Source organism: Apium graveolens, chromosome 5, assembly GCF_009905375.1.
Source record: "Apium graveolens cultivar Ventura chromosome 5, ASM990537v1, whole genome shotgun sequence".
Classification (NCBI taxonomy): domain Eukaryota; kingdom Viridiplantae; phylum Streptophyta; class Magnoliopsida; order Apiales; family Apiaceae; genus Apium; species Apium graveolens.
In genome coordinates this window covers 103428046-103445692 of record NC_133651.1, presented here as the reverse complement: position 1 = coordinate 103445692, position 17647 = coordinate 103428046, and the positions used below count along the sequence as shown (strand labels likewise).

Genomic DNA, 17647 nt, shown 5'->3' with positions numbered 1-17647 from the left:
AGACCTTGATGCAAGAAAAGAGAGATAATGAGAGAAATGCATGTATAGGAGATATAACGGTGGATGTCATTGCAAGTGAGTTAATGAATGTCCAGGATGGAAATAGGGAGGGACTATTTCAGGAAAGTCAAGCTGTTATAGATTCTACCGCCTTGGATTCTGAGATATTTACTCACCCTGTTCCATCATATCAACTTCTAGCTGGACAGGGAAATGACAATGCAGAAAGGATGCTCAATTTGGTGCACACCGCACAGTCTATGCAAAGAGTAAATGATGCAATCACAGCTCTGCCCTCTATAGCTGGTGATATTGACTATGAGACTGGTGGTTCAGAAGATTTCTTTGGTGGTGAGGATGCAGAAAGTGAAGAAGAGCCATTGGACATAAGGGGAGAAGTAGGCCCTAGTTCCAGATCAGGCATGCCATCATGGGCCTTCTCCAAGAAATGTGATGAATCGAATATCAAAGGAAACATCGTTTTTCAATTTCAAGACCACACTCATCCAACTTATCAGTCAAACACACTCTGGTCTTCAATCAACAACAAATGCCAGCACCAAGAAGCTTCTGCAAGCACATCTTGCTTCTCTTCAATTACAACAAATCCAAGGTTTTCAACATACTTAGGATGTCACCTCTCTCAAAGGTGAAATTGATCAAATAAAAAAGGACATTTCTGACAGGTTGGATTCCAAACTTCCAGAAGCTACAATGCTTGAAATTAAGAGACAACTCAGGAAGAATTCCGATCTTTCCACAAAGATAGATTCCTTGGATACCAGAATGACAGCAATGGAAGCCTCTCTAACAACAATTCATCTACACCAAGCACAACAAATAGACTTGCTTCAAAGGCTAGTGGCAGCACAAACCTCCTCTTTTACTCAACTTGCTGATAACAAAAAGGGGGAGAAAGATACCTCTTCTAAGAGGGAGAAAGAAAGCTCAATTGTCTTATTCAGTCAAGGGTAATCAAGAAGTGAGGGGGAGAAAACAAGTGCTCAATATTCAAGTAAAGTAATTGTGCCAACAATTGTTTTCACAAAGCCACCTACTCAAGATAGCATAGATCTAATCAAAGAAGCAGCAACCAAATTGAGAGCAGCTGAGAAGAAGCAATTGAGTCCAATCAATTGGAAGAAAATTGATGAGAACATCCAGAAGATATTTGGCCCGACACAGAAGCCAGAAAAAGTTTTCAATCATCACTCTAAAGTCATGAAAATCTCTGTGAATGATATAAGTATGAACTATCTGGAAAAGGGTCAAACTTCCTGTGTCAAATCTCCAAAGAAATATCTCATCATGAAGGCAAATGGAACTATCCTAAGTTTTCAGACAAGAATCCTATGGATACAGTATTTGAGACACCAAAGCCAGATAAAAAGAAACTGTTGTCAAGATCTATTGCATTCTACAAGGATCCAGCTGATTCAGCATTGAAAAGAAGAATTGCCAAAATTTACAAAAATGTTATAAGGAGATTTGTGTGGTGGTTGAACACCCAATGTTTGTGGAAGCTAAGAAAGAAGAGAAAGAAAGAATAAGGCTAGAAAAAAAGCAAGCTGCTTTGGATGATAAGAAGCAAAAGCAAAAGAAAGAACAAGCTGCTATCTTGGCCAAGATTCAAGTTGTAAAAACCACAACAGAGCTTCCTGTACAACCAACTGTAATTACTGAACCTAAGGATCTGAATATGCAAGAAAAATCACAGCAGAAAAGAAGATTTAGATACAAACTTCATTCCAAGAGGAAAGTGAACTTTAATATTGAGGAATTGGAAGATCAATTTCCCAAAAAGCCTAAAACTACAACTCAAACATCAAAACCCTCAGTGGTATTTGAAGAATTCAAAGTGGTTGATCCAACAAGAAATATTCATGGTGAACCAATTGTTCCCAAGGATGAGCCAGTAGACTGGGATAGTTTACCAATTCCTGAGCTAAATTTGCCCATCTTCAAGACAAAAAAGACAAAGACTAGAGCTAGCAAGAAAGTGAAGCCTGTATCTCTCAAATCCAAAGCTCTAACCAAATCCCAACCCACAGTCAACAAGAGAGATCTCATGTACATTTGTGATATCAAGGAATTTTCAGACTTGAATATCTACTTGGATGAATTGGAAGAAGTAAGAGGAATTGATGCTTACAGACATCTTCTTGAAAGACTGGTATTTAAATACAAGGGAGGGAAAAAGATGATATGGCCTCTTCACAGGATTCTCCAAGAAAGCCAATCTGTTCTGATTAAAGTCTACTCATCCTTCAAAAAGAACTTTGGATACAATGTGACTGCAAGAAGAATATTTCTAAAGAGGATTGAGGAACTAAGGAGCATCAGAGCCAAATATGCACTTCCAAAAACTCTATCTATTCCCTTTACAGGAAAGAAAGTGCATCTAAGGCCCTATTGGCTGATGGAGTTCATGGATAACAAAGGTGTTAGAAGATTCTTCAGATTGGAGGACCAATTGAGTATCTCTAGCAATGAGACTCTTTTGGAAATGCAGGAAATGCTAAATCTCTCAGAAGCTGATGAACTTGAATTCCACAAACAACTTCAGAATAAAATTGAAGAAAACAACAGAAGGCTTGGGAAGAAATCCAGATAATTAAGGAAATAGATCTATCTGCTTAGACTAGAGGAGCATCTTGATAACAATTGTGAGCAATTTCTTTGTGTACTTTGTATTGTTCAACTTTCAACAATTTGTAGCACTTATCTGTTTTTATCTACTATTTTTCAGTCTATATGTTTAGGATGTTTTGTTATTATCAAGCCTCTTAATTTATGGCTACAATTCCAGTAGACATAAATTGGGGGATATTGTTAGGAATATGTTGTGTACTTGATGATAAGCTAAACAAAATACTTAGTAGATTTAACTTAGTGAATTTTGTAGCACCCGACGGATGATTGATTATAGTCCCGACGGATGATTCAATATAGTCCCGACGGATGACTAATTGATATCCATCGGGTGAGTAGCTTATATAACAATAAGTAATGTAGCACATTTATGCAAACAACTTTGTATAGATTATGTAGTAGCTTATGAATCATGTAGACTGCTAGTAGATGTGCAGAATAGATCGATTAAATGTAAATATAAGATGTCTTGTAATTCTGCACAAATGAAATAGAGTGAAGTGATAAATGGCTACCCGACGGATGATCAACAAAGCTACCCGACGGATGATCAATAAGGCTACACGGTGGATAACAAGCATGTACCCGACGGATGATCAATTCAAATATCTGTTGACAGTGACAACACAGTCACATGCGTTGAGTGTTTGCAAAAGGAATGTGGCAGCCTGTTTAGCAGGGTTTTGAGAACAAAGAAGCATTACCATTTCCATGCAAGTTATGAAGATTTTCAAAGATGCTGGAATAGAGTAGTGAAGCAGCATGGAGTTAGACTTGATAGGTTTTATTTTATTATCTTCTCTTATTCTATGTAAACTTGGTGATATATAAACCAAGTGTAGCAAGTAGAAAAAAAAAGAACAATAGACGAAGAAAAACATAATTTTCAGAGAAACATTTGTAAGCTGTATCCTGTAACATTTCTCTGCAAGTTTAGTTGTTCACTTGTAAAGCAGCTGTGAGCTATTCAAGCTTTACAGGGTTCTCTTGATATATATATATATATATATATGGTGGATACATTCAAATCCATCAGAAAGTTTTAAAGACTTGAGTTTTTATTACTTTTTGTTTGATTAACTTAACTCTGTATTCCACACTTTGCAAATCAAACAGTTAGATATAAATTGAGTTAGAACCATTTTTCATAAATCTCAAAAAGAAGCCAGAATTACATTTAACCCCCCCCCTCAGTAATTCTTGTTGTATTGTTAGGGAATAACACAGAGAGAGAGGTTTTGCTTTGGAGAAGAAGAGAGTTAGAGAAATTGCTTGAGAAAGAAAAAAGTAAATAATAGAAATGAAATTAGTTTTTATACTATCTCAGAAATTAACTGTCAAAAATAAAAAGTAAAATAAAGTGACCAATCAAATTAATCCAAAATAGTCGTTTTAAATAAAGAAAATTGTTAAAATTCTAAGACTATCCGTTGAATTATACATATAGACTGTATGTAAATTTGACAGATGATGCGTAAAATTAACGGCTAAGATTGAGTATAATTCGACTGATGATGATAAAATTACCCAGAGTAATAATTGATATTTCGACGGATAATATAATTCAACGGATATTCATTTTCAATGGATAATGGACATCCGTCGAGATACAAATTCTGACTTAAACAAAATTTTGTCCAAGAAAGATAATATGAACTTTTACTCTTGTTGCATTTTAATTTGCTTAGACATCAAAATAGATTAAGAGTAATTAAGCATACCTAACTCACTTCCCAACCTAGTGAAGGTGGATTCATCAAGTGGTTTGGTAAAAATGTCTGCAAGTTGTTTTTCACTTGGAACAAAATTAAGTTCCATAATACCATTCATAACATGCTCTCTAATGAAGTGGTACTTGATGTCTATGTGCTTTGTTCTTGAATGTTGTACTGGATTTTCAATGATGGAAATTTCACTTATGTTATCACAGAAAATAGGAATCCTATCCACTTGTAGACCATAGTCCAACAATTGATTTTTCATCCACAAAATATGTGCACAACAACTACCAGCAGCAATATATTCAGCTTCGGTTGTAGAAGTAGAAACTGAATTTTGCTTTTTACTGAACCAGGATACCAACTTGTTGCCTAGAAATTGACATGTTCATGTTGTACTTTTTCTATCAATTTTACAACCTACATAATCTTCATCTGAATAACCAGTTAGATCAAAGCCAGAATCTCTAGGGTATCAAATGCCAAGTTTTGGCGTTCCCTTGAGATATCTGAAAATTCTCTTAATAGCTATTAAATGAGATTCTCTAGGATCAGCCTGAAATCTAGCACAAAGACAAGTAGAAAATATTATATCTGGCCTACTAGATGTTAAATATAAAAGTGAACCAACCATGCTTCTATAGCTTGAAATATCCACAAACTTTTCAGTAGTGTTTAATTCAAGTTTAGTTATAGTGGCCATGAGAGTTTTTGCAGATGTGCAATCCATTAGATCAAACTTCTTCAAAAGATCATAGATATATTTGGTTTGACTAATGAATATTCCATTATTAACTTGCTTAACTTGTGAACCAAGAAAGTAAGTTAGTTCTCCTATCATGCTCATTTCATATTTACTTTGCATCAATTTGGCAAACTTTTTACAAAGTTTTTCATCTGTAGAGCCAAATATAATACATAAATTTGAACAAGTATACTAGAGCCATTAATAATTATAAAGAATAAGGTTTTGTCAACAATACCTCTAGTGAAGTGAATTTTTAAGAGAAACTTTGACAAAGTATCATACCAGGCTCTAGGTGCTTGCTTCAGTCCATAAAGTGCTTTCAAAAGATAGTAGACATATTCTGGAAAATTTGGATCTTCAAAACCAGGAGGCTGACTAACATAGACGTGCTTCTCCAAATCTCCATTTAGAAAGGCACTTTTAAAATCCATTTGATATACTTTGAAATTGGCATGGGCTGCATAGACTAAGAAAATTCTGATGGCTTCAAGTCTTGCAACAGGAGAAAAGGTTTCATCAAAATCAATTCATTTTTGTTGATAATAGCCCTTAGCAACCAATCTATGTTTGTTCCTGATAACTATGCCATTTTTATCCATCTTGTTTCTGAGTACCCACTTAGTATCAATAGAATTCTTTCCTTTAGGTTTGGGTACTAGCTTCCATTCTTAATTCCATTCAAATTGGTTTAGCTCCTCTTGCATAGCTAAAACCCAATCAGGATCCAACAAAGCTTCTTCTACCTTTTTAGGCTCTTCTTGACATAGAAAACTGTTATATAGACATTCCTCTTGAGTTGCTTTCCTTGTTTGCACTCTTGAAGTTGCATCACCAATGATCAGTTCAAATGGGTGATCTCTAGTCCATTTTCTCCGTTGAGGTAGATTAGCTCTAGATGAAGAGGCCTCATTGTTGTCTTGATGTGTGATAGAGTTTTGATTAGTAGAAATTCCCCCTGAGTTTATGGATCTATAACTTATAGTTGGGGTCCTTTCTGATTGTGATCTGTATTGGCCCTCAATTTTTATTGATGATTCAACAGATGTTAAATTTTGTCTTTCGATGGATGATGCAGATTATCTTTCAACGGATGATGCACTTGGTCTTTCAAAAAATGTTGAATTATGTGCTTCATTAGTTGTAGATTTTTCTGTATTTTCCTTAGAAATTGGTTCTTGATCACTTTCATCATCACTGTCTTCACAAACCATCTCAAAATTATCAAATTTGAGGCTTTCATGGAAATCTCCATCTTGCAATCCTTCAATCTTTTTATCATCGAACACAACATGTACGGATTCCATAATAATATTGGTTCTTAGATTGTAGACTCTATATGCTTTTCCAACAGCATATCCAACAAAGATGCCTTCATCTGCTTTGGCATAAAACTTCCCATGCTTATCAGTTTGATTCCTTAAGATATAGCATTTACAGCCAAAGACATGAAGAAAGTTTAGTGTTGGTTTCCTATTCCTGAACAATTGGTAGAGTGTCATACATTTTGCTTGATTGACCAAAGAAATATTCTGAGTGTAGCATGTAGTATTTACAGCTTTAGCCCAAAAGTATGTTGGTAACTTTGATTTTTCTAGCATTGTTCTTGCAGCTTCAATAAGAGATCTATTTTTCCTTTCCACTACATCATTTTGTTGTGGGGTTCTTGCTGCTGAGAATTCATGCATGATCCCATTCTCTTCATTAAATGATCTCATCACAGAATTCTTGAACTCAGTTCCATTATCACTCCTGATCCTTCTTACTTTGAAATCAAGATGATTGTTAAATTGCCTTATATGATTGATGATAATTTCACTAGCTTCATCTTTGGATTTTAAAAAATGTTTCCAAGAGAACTTTGATAAATCATCCACAATTTCTAGGCAGTATCTTTTCTTCGAGATGGACGACACATTGACTGGTCCAAAAAAATCCACATGCAATAGTTGCAAAGGTTCTTCAATTGTTGAATCAAGCTTCTTTCTGAATGATGCCTTGATTTGCTTTCCTTTCTGATATGTATCACATAGTCCATCCTTTGAGAATTACACTTGAGGAATACCTCTTACCAAATCTTTCCTAACCAGCTCATTCATGGTCTTGAAATTAAGGTGGGACAACTTCTTGTGCCATAAGCCAACTTTCATCTTGACTTGCCTTGCTGAATAGACAAGTGACAGATTCTGTATTGGATGAGTTGAAATACGATAAGTACACATTCCCTTTTCTTATTCCAGTAAGAATCACTTTGTTGCTTCTCTTGTTGGTCATAACACATGATTCATAATTGAATGTTACCGAGTTGCCCTTGTCACAAAGTTGGTTGATACTCAACAAATTGTGCTTGAGTCCATCCACTACGGCAACCTCTTCAATGATGACATTATCTTTTAAAATCAAGCCATATCCCACAGTATGACCCTTGCTGTCATCTCCAAAAGTGACAGGCCAGCTATTTCCTTGAACTCAGTGTGCAGGGTAGAATCTCCAGTCCTTTGCCTTGAACACCCACTATCCAAATACCAAAGATTCTTTCTATTTCCCTGCACACAACAAAATCAAATCAAGTGGATTTTGGTACCCAAGTTTCCTTGGGTCCTGTTTTGTTAGCCTTTTTCCTAGGTTTCTTGGGGTTGTCTTCATTTGACTCAGGTACTTGAAGTTCATCCTTAGTCAATTGAGTAGATACCTTAAAACTATTCATCATTGCAGCATTATCATGCATAACTTGATTAACATGGAAAGACATTTTTTGTGCAAACATGTTATTCCAGTAAGGCATGCTAAATGACATTTGTGGCATAGCAAATGCAACATAATATGGATTTTGTGCAAATGGCATGTTAGCATATTGTGCATTGAAATTTTGTGCAGGCATAACATTTACAAGCATTGTAGCCATGCTGGGAAATGAAGAAGGTGTAGATATGGGAGCAGATATAGCAAGTTTGCAAATAACAGACAAATGATTAACAGTACCACACATAACACAGATCTTCCTTGGTACATATTTATCAGGTGTGTAGTTGTTATGTTTGTTAATCCCTACTTTTTTCTATTGTTTTTCCTTTCTGACTCTGCTTTCACTTTAATTTTCTCCAATCTGTCATTCAATTGCTTGATAGACAGATGACCTACATTGACTCTTTTGTTTTGTTTCACTTAATTTATTTCTCCTGAAATAAAGTTCTTAAAGACTGATCCATATTTTTCATTCAACTTAGCTAGCTTAGCTTTGCTAACTGGCTTACTTACACTCAACAGATGTGGCTCATTGTCTTTCGACGGATAATCCTTTTAATTATTCGACGAATAATTTCCATCATCCATCAAATCCACATTCATTGAAAGTCCTTCAACCAGATTGGAATCTAGCTTCTCCTTGTTTTTTTCTAGGCTGCATCACGGAAAGATTTTATACCTTGAACTTTAGTAATTTGAGCATGGACATCTCTAGATGATTTCCATGCCTTAATTACTTCTTGTTCTCGTTCAAGTTGCTTTCTTAAAATCTCCTCTTTCTTTAAGGATTCATTTAGTTCATCCTTAGCAATCTTGCATTCTGTTTTCAATTTTTCAAACTCAATAAATTGAGTCTCTAGCACATTATTTCTTTCACTTAAAAACACATTATTCTCTTTAATTTTATTGTTTTCTTTAGTGAGAGACTTGAGTGTAACACGCATGTGATATAATTCAGTAGACATGTCATTTATAGCATCAGTACACTCAGCTTTAAATAAATGAGCTAGGTTGGTAGCGATTACCTGATTGCTTGATGAACTTGTCTCTGTTTCATCTGATTTGGCCATAAGTGCGAGATTGACATAGCTTGTATCTTCATCCTCTTCCAATCCATCTGCAGCCCAGTCATTTTCTTGTGTAATGAAAGCCCTTTCCTTTTTCTTGAGCAACTCAAAGTATTTCTGCTTATAATCAACAAGCTCAAACTTCTTTTTACCAGAATCAGGCTTTTGCACTCACTAGAAAAATGACCTGCCAAGCCACACTTGAAACACTTTAATTTAGACTTATCAACCATGTTTCTGTTTGACTTAGCTGCTCCAAAAGTCTTCTTGAATTTCAGCTTGGAAAATCTCCTGGAGAGAAAAGCAAGATGCTCATCTATGTCATCCATGTCATCTTGACTAAGATGGTCTTCATGTTCAGCTACTAGCCCTTTTCCCTTGCCTTCACAAACTCTAGGGTTTGGTGCAGACTCAACAACTTCAACCTTTATCTCCTTCTCCTTTTCTTGCTCAACAACTAATGCAATGTACCCTCTCTTCTTTCTTCCTTTCTCCATCTTCTCATCTTGCTCTCTTTCAAGCTCATAGGTTTTTAGAATACCATACATTCTATCCAAGGTGAACTCCTTGTAATCTTGAGAATTTCTCAATGAGACTGTCATAGGCTTCCATTCCTTTGGCAGAGATCTAAGGAATTTGAGGTTTGAGTCTTTTATTTGATAGACCCTTCCATATAGTTTTAGAGCATTCAGTAGTTTTTGGAATCTACTGAAAATGTCAGTGAGTGACTTACCTTCTTCACTATGGAAATGCTCATATTGTTCAATCAAGAGTTGCATTTTGTTCTCCCTTACTTGCTCAGTTCCATCACATATAACTTGAATTGTATCCCAGACATCCTTAACAGTTTTGCAGTTTATGATGTTGTAAAACACGTCACTGTCAACACCATTAAATAGAACGTTCATGGCCTTTTATCCTTTTTGAACTTGTTCTTTATCTGGATCAGACCATTCTGCTTGTGGCTTTGGGACTGATGCTTCATTTCCTATAGCAGCTCTCATAGGGACATATAGACCTTTCTCAATGCAGTCCATATATGCTTCATCTTGAGATATGAGTTACCAGTGCATCTTTACCTTCCAATGGTGATAGTTGTCTTTGTCCAGAAATGGAATCTTTACTCCAACATCTTTTCTGTTTATCTTGATAGTTGTTGTGATCTTTAAACTCTTTGTTCTTCAAGAGCAAGCTCCGATGCAAATTGTTATTCCCAAACAATCTAAACAAGAATTACAGAAGGGTGGGTTAAATGTAATTCTGGCTTCTTTTCAAATTTTAAGAATAATTCTTCTACCAATAATAGCTGTGTTTGATTTGCAGTGGTGCGGAATAAGAATATAACAGAAATCAAATCACAAAGTAATTAAATACAAGTATTTAAAAACTTTCTGGTGGATTGAACTTTTCCACTAGAGATATATATTAAGTAGAGAACCCTATGTAACAGAATTGTTCACAGTTGCTTACAAGTTGAAGTACAAGAACTACAGAGAAATTCTTTACAAATTTTGCTTTATCTATTTCTCTAGTTTTTCTTGCTAACTTGGATTGAATCAATAATTTTCAACTTGCTACCCTTGGTTTATATATCACCAAGTTATATGATAATAAGGCAAGATAATAAGACAAGATAATAAGATAAACTATATCTAGTCTAGCTTCATGCTTCTATACTTCTCTTTCCAGCATCTTTAAATATCATCTGTTTAGCATGGAAATGGAAATGCTTCTTTGTTCTCTAAAACCTTCAAACAAGCTGCCACCTTCCATTTGCATCTATCCAACGCATGTGACTGTCAAGTCACTATCAATTGCTCTTTTGAATTTTTAACATCCGTTGGAACTTAGATTGATCATCCGTTGAAACTTAGATTGATCATCCGTTGAAACTTAGATTGATCATCCGTTGAAACTCTGTTTGATCATCCGTCGAGACTTATGTTGATCATCCGTTGGAGCTTTGTGAATAATCTGTTGAGACTGTCTTTTTGGCAGTTAACTCTATTTCATTTATATAAGATTACAAGGTATCTAATATTTACAATTCACCATCCTATCTTGCATATCAATCTAGTAGTTAACATGACTTGGACAATTTACAACATCTAGTTCACTAAGCTATCCAAGTATGCAGAAATGTGCTACAAGTCTTATTTTCACATAAGCTACCTTTTCTACGGATGTTGAAAATGATCATCCGTTGAAAGCTACAATATCACTTAACTAGATTCTACTAAGTATTTAGTTCAATTTATCATCAAGTACACAACATATTCTTAACATTATCATATAATAAAATAGACAAAATAATGTTGTATAAATCATTTAATATGAGTCTAATTAATTCGAAAACGTAAGAAAATAATTTATAAATTTAGACGCTTACATCGTCATCCAGTAAAACTAAATTGTATCCTTTCATTATTTCAGTCCCATTATCTGCTACAGAAATAGAAGGCCACATTCTGGTAACTCCCGCCTTTATCTTCCATGTGTTTCTAGAGGCGTCAATAGAAGAGAGCTGATCAAACATTGTGGATATTTATCTGTATCATAAAATAGAAACATTAAGTACAATAGCAAGATAGAAGAAAAGGACGGTGGGATGTGGTTGATTACCTGTATGAAGTTTATTGTATGTTGTAGAAACCAAATATGGGTTGCCAAAAAAAAGAAGCAATTTATAGAAGAAAGTGATGGACAAAAAATTAGGAGTAACTTTCTCTAAGCATAAAATTATGAGGAGTAATCAGTTTAATTTTGTAACAAATCATAAGATATGACAGATAAACTGATTTATTGTAAAGTTATTTTAATGATACACATGATATACTTATATCAATCTAGAGACGTAAAATTAGGAGCCAAACTAATCATATGATCTCTGTATAAAATAAAAAGATATAACGTGTTTTACAAATATGAAAAGCAACAATATTTATATAGTGCAACATTGTATTACTAAAAATACCATTTAAATATGCAACTCATGTATACGTTATTAATTTAATCAATAGTGCACCGAAAAATTCATCAAATTATATTTATAAATCGTAGTTGTATTGTTTACATGTATTCATATTATAAAAATCTAAAGTTATATTAGACAGTTATGTTTGGTGCTTTATTTAAATATATTATATATTATAAAATATCACCTCTACAAGATTTTTCGTATATATGATTTTGCAGGTAATTGACAGGCATCTAAAACTTAATGATCTTTTCAATATTTCAGAACTAATAGAAGATTTATCATCAATAATATAGATTTTATAATTGGGAAAGACAAATACGCTTTCGTTAAAATAACTTTAATGTTAAGTAAAACTATTACATGGATTTATTATCTTTGTAAATTAATTCCAAGCATGCTTCCTGAATGGATGTTAAAGAAAAACTGTTACATATGGATTTATTTGAACCAGACAATTAATTCTAAGCATGTTCCTGAATGGTAGTGAATTCGTTATGTATTTTGGAGCCATAGAAAGGTAAACTTGTTAAAAATAAAATTCTTTTTGTATTTTAGAGTCAAATGACCATCTTGTAAAGATTGGTTCGATCTCTATCCTCGAAAAAATAAGTTTTGAAAAGCTGGTTTGTAAAAATTATTGTTTTCTTTCGACTTTGCAGCAATTGGATATTTTCGCTTTATAATTCACCAACATTATAGTCGTGTTAATACAAATTTTTTATGGAGATATATTTATCATTGCTGCTATATAGGATTTTCAATAATTGCATAAATGTTGCTATTTATTATAGAGACATATTAAAACTAATGATAAATTAAAGTTAAGAGGACACATAAAATGTTAAAAAAAACATTGAAAGCTAACAATAACAATAAGTTCATGAATAGAATTTAATATTCGTTCCAAACTCGAAGAGTGGATGTCCTAAAATTGAGCGACATTTCAGAATTAAATAATAAAACAGATGAAATAGTGTCTTATTGATAAATAGAATAGTAAATTCCAACAACCATGTCTTTTTTCGAGATATTTCATCATCAAGGTGCGTGGGCAGCAAGGTAACCCATATCCTCCAACCTACATGATATTCTTAAATAATTCAGAAAAAATCATTGATAAAATATTTGAGTTGTCTTATTGTCTTGCTTAACTACATTAAGTATCGTTCAAAGTTTAATGTACCTCTGTCACATGAGGAAAACTTGTGGATGATCAATGTTGATATAAATCTTGGTAGACGGCAAATTACCAATTACAAATGTATCTAAAATATTCCAAATAATAGTTAACTCATGAATAAAATAATGCATGTGAACTTTTCAAAACATTGAAAATATGTATGGAATGCAAGTCATCACAAAAAATTACTTCGAAATGCTGAAACTCTGGTTGATGTCAGTATAACAATAAAAGGATTCTCCAACTGAGTTTCATACAATGCTTCATAATGTCCAGGAAATGGAGAATAAAAGGATACATATTGCCTATTCCTGTGAATTGTGTAAAGTATAAGGAGTTATAACATTGAATTTAAGCAATTAAGACACAGTGAAATAAATCACACTTACATTCCATCAACAATATTGAAGCACATAAGATCCTTTGAACCATGTCTAGTCTGCACAGTTCTCATGGCTTCCAAATTCTCAACAACTCCAAAGACATCTATTAATTTAGACATTTAGCCATAAGTTCAATACATAATATACTACCAGTTGGTCTTGCTAAATCATATAAGTTACCTGTAGAGTACACAGGCTGGTGTTCAGATCCATAAAATAGAAAGAATCGTGAAGCTCATTCAATGGTGTAATATGAAACTTATGCATCGGGATGAAGAGATCATTGTTCAGTTCCAATACAACAGTGGTGGATGCAGTAAGATAGATCATATCCTTCGAATGTACAGGCCTAAACAAACCAGTAGATGGGGAAACATTCATGTTTCTGATGCAATAGATGCTACCTGGAGTAATAATACCAACAAAGAGATTCCAAAGCTCTGGATCAACGACTGGGTGCATATGGTTATTCTGGAAATTGAATAACAGAAATGGGTAATATATTTATATAAAACTAAATGCCACATTTAGAAAATATGATAGTTTATGCAATATTGATAGAAAAATAACTAACCTCACAATCTAACAAAATCATATTGTAACGAATCAAAATGCCATAGCTAGTAGTATTGTTCCAAATCCTGGTGACACGAACTCTCAGGGACCAATCATTCCTAGTCTCATTCAAAGCAGACAAATGAATGTGCATCTTCATATCTGCAAAAAGTTCAACAAATAATGAGTATAAATGGCTCCATAAGAAAACACTAATGTGTTTATAATGGCTGTTCTTACCAGTTGCAAAGAAGCTATTGATTAGTGGTAGTGAACCAGGTCTGTGTGATGTTTTATTTTCATATAAATGATGTACTCGTGTTCTATTTAACTACCATCTTCCCACATATCGTGGTTCACTATTGAATGTTAGGATATTGATTGATCCTGTAATCCTGCATTATTCTGATTTATCTAAACAAATTAACAACTAAACATTCCTTAACAAATAAACTGATAAGGGGCAATCAGATATCTTTGTATATATTGCAAAACAAAGTTGTTTCCAACATATTTTATCTTCCATTTTTGTATAACTTAAACCATGTAATTAAGTACATTTCCATTGTTTGTCTTATATATGCAAATCGTTACAAATATTTGATTGTGCTAATCATATGGAAATTAAAAAATTACCATATATGACCTAACTTTGATTAGGTGATAAGAATGTAACCTGATTTTGTTAAAGTCCAAAATGTATTATTTATCAATAATAAATAAGTAATAATAAACTTAAATCATGTGATCTATGTGATCTATATCAGAGAGAGCTCTCTATATATATTATGACTTCATTAAGGTTCTTGATAAAATCACTTTACACATTAAATATTAAATAAAAATGTAGAATATTATTAAGTAATTAATAACATATATGTAAAAAATGCTAATAAGGCATAAATTCTACAATATACTTTGAACCTAATCGAACAATTTTAAAATTATTATTTTATATGTAAACAAATACTTGATTTTACAAATAACATATCATATTTATGGTTGTATTATAATAGTTGCATTTACATCGATTATAGAGGATACATAGCAGCAAAGACCATGTAGTTCCTGATTATTATATCTATTTAATTTAATTTATTTAATTTCTTGAAATATTAGTAATATAATACACATTAAATTTTTTTTGTGATTTACCATTTATATATTTCACATTTCTATTACAATTTGTGATATATTATGTTATCCAAAACTTAATAAGATAACACTTATTTCATAGCTGAACATACTTTTTCAGTTGATGTTTTACGATTAGTATTAGACATGAATGGAGCAATGGTAGAACGTGCGAACAAACATATTGGATAACTTCGGCTGTGACAGAAAGCCGTTGATGCAAAGTCTAGGATTTACTGCATTATTATAATAAGAATAAATTTAAGTCGAGGATTTATATTGTAAGTTTCATTATATGTCAATACATACTTGGTTCTGTTGATTGTATATCATATTGCCAGTTATTATTATAATATAGTAGTTGCATTTATATCACCTAATATGGAGAAAACACAAAAAATGGATAGGATAAGAAGCAACATACACCATGTCGTTCATGATTATTATTATGGACTCCAGTTAATTTATTTAATTTTATTTTCTTTTATTATTTTAAAGTTTTGAGACATTAGTAATTGTTAGGAATATGTTGTGAACTTGATGATAAGTTAAACAAATCACCTTAGTAGATTTAACTTATTGAACTTTGTATCACTCGACGGATGATCAAATATAGTCCCGATGGGTGATTTAGTATAGTCCCAACGGATGAGAATTTGACATCCACCGGGTGAGTAGCTTATGTAACAAATAAGAATTGTAGCACATTTCTTCAAACAACTTTGTGTAGATTCTGTATGAGTATATGAGTCATGTTGACTACTAGTGGATATGCAGAATATATTGATTAATTGTAAATATGAGATGTCTTGTAATTCTGTATAAGTGAAATGAAGTCAAGTGACAAATAGCTACCCGACGGATGATCAACAAAGCTACCCGACGGATGATCAACAAAGCTACCCGACGGATGACAAGCATGTACCCGACGGGTGATCAAATTCAAATATCTGTTGACAGTGACAACACAATCACATACGTCGGGTGTTTAAAAAAGGAATGTGGCAGCCTGTTAAGCAGGAAATTGAGAACAAAGAAGCATTACTATTTCCATGCAATTGTGAAGTTATTCAAAGATGCTGGAATAGAGTAGTGAAGCAACATAGAGTTAGACTAGATATGTATTATTTTATTATCTTGTCTTATTTTCATGTAAACTTGGTGATAAAACCAAGTGTAGCTAGTAGAACATTCAACTAAGTAAACACATTTTAAAGAGAGATTGAAAAAGCTGTACTTGTCAAGAATTTCTCTATAGTTTGTTTGTTCTACTTGTAAGCGGCTGTGAGTTATTCAAGCTTCACAGGGTTCTCATTCGATATATATAACGACTCGTGTACTTTAATTTTATTTGTAATATTTGGAAGTGTAATAAAAGTTTAAGTAAATAAATAAAAGATGTGTATTGATTTTGGCAGCGGTTATTGATTGTTATTTAAATAATTATGATTTGTTGATATGTGGGATTGGAATTATGTGATTTATTGGTGAGTTATGTGATTTTATTTTGCTTGTAAAAGTGACTATATTGTAATTTTAATTCCATAAATATTTGGGTTGTCTTTAAAATTGGTTTTCTAATTTTATAATTTCAATGATTATTTTTAGGACTTTATAAAATTGATAAATTAATATTTTGTTAATTATTCACTTTCAAATGATTTTCTGAGTGTGTTAAATGCTAAAATCCATATTTAATTATGGGAATCTTTAAAAATTATGAAATTTATATTTTATTAAATTCGTATTATTCGGGGAATTTTAAAATTATTTTGGAAATTTTCGGGAATCGTTTCATGCGCGCGTCGTTTCATTATTTATTAAAAAGCGGGTATAAAGCGTACCTTAAAAATTGTTTAAAAATTTCGAAATTTACATTTTTATTTACTTCGGGATATTTATAATATTTTAAAGATATTTTTGTAATTTTCGGAGGTTGTTTTATTCACAACTTATTTCGTTAAATTCAGTTTTCGGGGCAAAAATTTCAGTTCCCGGGTATATCTGGGATACGTGTCAAAATCTTATAAAAGAAATTGACACGTATCCAATTAATAGATACGTGTCAGCAGTTGGCTTTGGGGAGAATTAAAATATCATCTCTCTATTGTTTCTCTCCCTGTTGTTCTCTCTCTTCTCTCTCTTCTCTCTCGTTCTTGGTTCCTTTTTCATTTTCTTCTTCCTTCGCTTGCTTCCACCTCCTCTCGGTAATTACTATGCTGCCTGTTTTCTTGTATTCCATTGTTGTCTCTTCCTTTTTCTGGCCGCTGTTGTCGCCGGTTTCCGGTTGGTGGCGGCGGTAGGCGATTGTGTGTGATTGTGTGTGTATTGTGTGGTGTTGTGTGTGTTGTGTGTGTTGTGAGTGTGAGTTGTGTGTGTTGTGTGCGGTGTGTGCGCGCGAGCCGCGGCGCGTGTGTGCTGTGGTCGTCTGGTTCCTGTGCTGTGCTGTTTCCCTGTGTTGGATTCTGTTGGGCTTGATTCTGTTGGT

The 17647-nt window shown here is 33.3% G+C and overlaps 1 protein-coding gene across 1 annotated transcript; it reads right to left on the bottom strand.

The window, feature by feature from the left end:
- Positions 1 to 11304: 11304 nt before the first annotated feature.
- Positions 11305 to 14373, bottom strand: LOC141660284 (replication protein A 70 kDa DNA-binding subunit A-like). The gene is made up of 7 exons (XM_074467257.1): positions 14361 to 14373; positions 14045 to 14187; positions 13662 to 13941; positions 13477 to 13573; positions 13277 to 13398; positions 13111 to 13172; positions 11305 to 11451 (listed from the first exon to the last, which is right to left on the bottom strand). The coding sequence occupies exons 1-7, from the start codon at positions 14371 to 14373 to the stop codon at positions 11305 to 11307; spliced, it is 864 nt and encodes a 287-aa protein (XP_074323358.1).
- Between the last annotated feature and the right edge of the window lie 3274 nt (positions 14374 to 17647).

Coding starts and splice junctions, on each gene's coding strand:
- LOC141660284 (XM_074467257.1), bottom strand. Junction 13,942..14,044: donor TGATTTTGTTAGATTGTGAG/GTTAGTTATTTT, acceptor TTCAATTTCCAG/AATAACCATATGCACCCAGT. Junction 11,452..13,110: donor TCAACATTGATCATCCACAA/GTTTTCCTCATG, acceptor ATGTTTGATCAG/CTCTCTTCTATTGACGCCTC.